Raw genomic sequence first — 4,466 nt, 5'->3', positions numbered from 1 at the left:
CCGCCCAAAGTGCGAAATGCGTTGGTCCGCGTTGGGCACACCTATGTGCTGACAAACAGAACTAGACTTCGGCGTCCGCATCGTTGTATCCAAACAGACAAAATCCAAACGTTCGTTTGGATCGGCGTGTTGGATTTGCCCCTTAGCGTTAATCATCTCTGATGACACCCACGACCGGAAAACATTAGGGAGAGGCACAAAAAGCACTAAACCCAGAGAACAGGTGGTCAAGGGTTAATTTGACCAAAAAGGCACTTGGTTTTATGAAAGATGAGAAGCTAATCCAAATAGCAAGCATTTTTGGCTGTGGATTTTTGAAAGTTGGAGTGGGAGTAACATGCATTTTGGTACGCAGCTAGCATGAGAGATCGGAATTTAAAACCCGGTCGTTTCGTGGCAGCGTGGTGATACTATTGAGGAGGCGGCAGATCAGGAGGTTCGGGTTTAGGCCGTTGGCGGGATGACGGAATTCTTTGCGGAAAGCGTCAGCCATCTGCCTCTGGTCAGGAAACGCGAGGAGTGAGCTTGCGGCTCAAAAGAAGTGGGTTCACTGAGGGTGATGGGTGGGATGTGGTACCAACTTGAAGCTAAAGTTTTCTTGAAGGATGCATTGTCACGTGTACTCATAATCGACAGAGTAGTAGTTCAGCCGGTCAAGCTTAACCACGGCGAAGCATGGTGCAGACCCCCCAAGAATTGCCTGAAGCAGAGCAGCTACTAGGGTTCGTGTAGCCAGAGAGAGAGAGGTGGAGGTGAAGGAGATGCATAGCCAAGCAGAGCAGGAGGGAGGAACGCCGGAGTTGTTCTTTGAACTCCTTGCCAACAGTGTTCCGGATCCGCAAGGTGGTCCTGAGCGCGACCTGGGTAGATCGAAAGCAATTGGTTTCATGGCAGAAGGGCGGAGAAGGATCCTCCTCGTAGGTGTTGTAGATGGGGAGCAGCGTGTTGGCACCGGTAGTGGAGGGGGGAGAGACAACCTCCATCCAAATTTTGTTTTTCACGTCAACTGGAAAATAGTGTGATTCCCTTCATGATGTTGCTATTTTCAGGGGCATGCCATGGCAGTCTAATGTCCTGTTTGTTTCCCATTCAACGCCACACTTGTAATGCTGTTTGTTCTGTTGGAAATTTCGTCCCTCTGCCTGAGACTATCTTGCTGCAACTTTGCACCAATTTCAGTCGCATTTAGACTAGGCCCACGCACCCCTCGAGAAATAAAGTTTTGGTTTGCAGAAGGCAACTTCATAAAACATACATGATTTTTTTTCTCAACAAAAACAACAGAAGAAGAAAAAAACATCCAGCTAACGCATTATCATTGCAGCACAACGTCAAGATAAATCTAGATGCGAGCCATCACCATTCTAGTATGAAATTTCTAATTATTTTGCAACAGTTATAGTATGATAGTGGCACACCAGACCATACAAATACAAGCGTGCTACATAATCAAGTCATAAGGCAAGGCAGATCAACCAGGCTATGAGATGGCCCTGGGCAATGCCGACTTCCACAACAATAATCCTCGGTTATATCCTACAGGACGGACAATTTGGTCCAGATTTATTTCTTATCAAGTATCAGCGACAGCAACCGCCGTTTCACCAATCGATGCACCAGCTGCCTGGCCCGAGGTGGGCAGGCAGATCACTTGGATTTGGCTGGGGCTGGAAGCAACTGCCAAGGAAACAATAGTTCAGATTCTGGAGTTTTGTGGTGGCTTAAACAATAGTTCAGATTCTGGAGTTGGGATGAGATACCCACCTGGTAACAGGCGATGAGCGAGCTAGCGAACCCAAAGGCCCCAGTGACGCGAGGAGTGACCTTTTTCGGGGCCAGTTGCAGCAGCCCCACTGCGACAACTATGTCAAGGCTCGATTTGATGAGAGCAAGCAGCCTCTCATTGGACTTCTTCAGCTTCATCCGATACTGCTCGTTCTAGCATCACCGGTACAGTAGAATGCGTTAGTGGAAGTAACTACAGGAGATGTGTCATGTCAAGACCCTACAGTTGAACTAATAGTACCTTGTACAGCTCTTGGTGCTTGAGGTCCTTCTCTAACTTCTTCATCGATTTGGAAAGCCGCTGAAGCTCCGCTAGCTAGAATGAAGCACGGGTCAGATGTTAATTTCAGTTAATATACAATGATCTGACACAGAACAGAATCAAATAGTTTCCAGATAGCCATATAGGGAAGCAACAAACCTCGATGATGGTAGTACATGTATTAGATCCAAGAAAGCAATAAAAGGCAATCCTGCCAAGGAATTCTGCTCGCTCCTTGTTCTGCAGAAACAGTTGGATTGTTTTGCTTGTCACCATGTAGGTAATGGAATTTCTTGTGTGAACTTTTGGAGGGATAAATAAGGTAAAACCATATAAAGAATTAAACATCTAACATGCTGATGTGAAGAACAATTCAGACCTTGTATACTCCTGTTCTCCCAGCCCAAACAATTTGGTCCAGAAAGAGGAAAGTTGACAGCATCGCGTTCTTCGACTGAGGACATAAGCAGAATTAGAAAATTAGAAGGCTATCTTCAGCTGACTATGTTCCCACAATGTAACACCAGCACCAGCGTACCTTTCCAAGTAAGATCAGCGGAAGTGGAGTTCCTTTGGCAGGGGGGCTAATCAGAGCTTGGAGATCATTAACAAACTGCAAACCATCAATAGTGCATCAGTGACGCCATAGACCATGTCAAGATTTAAATACGATTTTTTTTTCTATTCGCAAACTCTGCTACACACAAAAAAAATGACATTCTACCTTAAACAGCCGGAAAACTTTCCGAGCAAGACTAGTTGATTTGTCGACATTCTGTGCAGGTCCTGGTTGTCCGTTGCTCAGGAACTTGGATCCATATTGTATAGCTCTGCAGATCTTATCTCTTGCCTCAGCCTTGCTTAGGTACAAAACAACCAGGCCAAGATCTCCTGTGACGGTGTCCAATGAGGCCATTTTTGTATCTTAACTAACTGCAAAAGTAAATGTTGTGTCAAAAGCTCAAACTCATAACAGTGAACTGAGGAAGATTATAATCACAGAAGCATCCATGTAAGTAAAGCACAAAACCATAGGGTAATTTTGTGTTCGCCGAATAATAATCTCTACTGCATACCGAATATTGCACGAGGTTCAGAGCCTCGGATGCAACCTGTTATTATGGAAAAGGATTGCTCAACTGACTCTTTCTTGGTTCATACTTCTACCATACAGTTCAGGGGTTCCATACGATTTGCACTCGCATATGCTGTCCATAGGAACACAAAGGTCAACCCAGTGGCACCCAATTTTGATCTGGCTACAGCAATTCAGCCAAATTCAGCGCGCTGCACAGTCCACCAGCGGCTATCAGCGAAGAACTACCGGACTAAAATCGGAACGCCAATGGTAATACAGAGCACCTCCGACTCCGAGAGGTCGAGAACAGAGCCCAAGAATTACCGGTGGATCGCGACAGGGGCGGATGGTGAGGCCAGTTCGGAACCGAGCCCTCACTGTATGGGGAACTAAAAGCTGATACATCAAAGACAAATTTCCATGGCCGCCGATTGGGGGGCGGAGGAAGCAGGGGCCCCGAACATGCCGCGACGAGGCCGAAGCAGCGCGGCGACGGCGGGCGAAGCTGCCCATGCCAAGCTGCGGCACGGCGGCGGTGGACTTAGGGACAGATCCGGCGTCGCCCACCGGATCAGGCGAGGAGCACGGAGAGAAGGGGATCCCGGGAGAAAGCGGGCAGGAAGCGAGGGATTTCGGGGGCAGGAAGTTAGTTGGTCGCAGGCGCGCCGCCGAGCAGGGGAACAGCTTGCAACGAGTAAAGAGGAAAAATTGCGATGGGGTTCCGGGCTGGTGCTCGTACCTGAAGGCGGCGGGGTCGTCTCCGGCGGCGGCGGCGGCGGCCTCGATCGAATCGCCCTTGCCTGTGTAGTAAGCTAGCTGGATCACGGCGATTGGGACAGAGATGTACTCTACTAGTACAGGACGCCACGAGCAAGCATCGCAGGTCCCCGTTATAATGCCAGGCTGATAATTGCTACACGCACCCATTCGCAAATATAAAATGTTTTGAATATTTCACTATAGACTATGCATAGACCGAAAAAGTGAACAAACACGCTAAAACATGTCTGTGCACATTTGCTACAAAAATAGTTAGAACATCTTATACTCGTCAACGGGAGCAAGTATTTTTTTTAGTATGAAGCTTTTTTTTTTGTAACTCTCATATTTTCTTCGTGCTGGCTCCATTCCATTGCTAAAAAGTGGTGTGCGATTAGGTTGTATATACACGATGTAACACATATGCCGCATAATGGATGTAGACCGCCTAAAAAAGAACGTTTGTAAAAGAATTAACCTGCTTTCAACTTTCAAGAGAAATAAATGATTCAATGATAAAATAATAGTACATGTCCTTACAAACACACCCTTATAGAAAAAAAAATTAAAATTTTTAGGCCT

General features: G+C 46.8%; 1 protein-coding gene across 2 annotated transcripts; it reads right to left on the bottom strand.

The window, feature by feature from the left end:
• Positions 1-659: 659 nt before the first annotated feature.
• LOC123151047 (peroxisomal membrane protein 11-5) lies at positions 660-4,032 on the bottom strand. Of its 2 annotated transcripts, none has more exons than XM_044570830.1 (8): positions 3,434-3,653; positions 2,772-2,971; positions 2,586-2,660; positions 2,427-2,501; positions 2,207-2,287; positions 2,027-2,101; positions 1,765-1,938; positions 660-977 (listed from the first exon to the last, which is right to left on the bottom strand). In XM_044570830.1, exons 1-8 carry the CDS (start codon positions 3,636-3,638, stop codon positions 660-662), a joined length of 1,203 nt encoding a protein of 400 aa, XP_044426765.1. In that variant the 5' UTR covers positions 3,639-3,653. The 2 variants fall into 2 exon arrangements, with proteins under 2 accessions (XP_044426765.1, XP_044426766.1); XM_044570831.1 differs by lacking the exons at positions 660-977; positions 3,434-3,653 and adding exons at positions 1,363-1,677; positions 3,865-4,032 and having other exon boundaries at positions 2,772-2,980.
• Between the last annotated feature and the right edge of the window lie 434 nt (positions 4,033-4,466).

The sequence above is a fragment of the Triticum aestivum genome, chromosome 7A (assembly GCF_018294505.1).
Source record: "Triticum aestivum cultivar Chinese Spring chromosome 7A, IWGSC CS RefSeq v2.1, whole genome shotgun sequence".
Classification (NCBI taxonomy): domain Eukaryota; kingdom Viridiplantae; phylum Streptophyta; class Magnoliopsida; order Poales; family Poaceae; genus Triticum; species Triticum aestivum.
The sequence above is the reverse complement of the archived record's forward strand: the minus strand, read 5'-3'. Positions and strand labels throughout refer to the sequence as shown.

Excerpts from the sequence above, each read along its gene's own strand:
- LOC123151047 (XM_044570830.1), bottom strand. The coding sequence starts at position 3,638 with ATGGGCAGCTTCGCCCGCCGTCGCCGCGCTGCTTCGGCCTCGTCGCGG. Across the intron at positions 2,502-2,585 it reads CGCTGATCTTACTTGGAAAG|TCGAAGAACGCGATGCTGTC; the intron begins GTACGCTGGTGC and ends TTATGTCCTCAG. Across the intron at positions 978-1,764 it reads CGCTCATCGCCTGTTACCAG|GTTGTCTCTCCCCCCTCCAC; the intron begins GTGGGTATCTCA and ends ATTTGGATGGAG.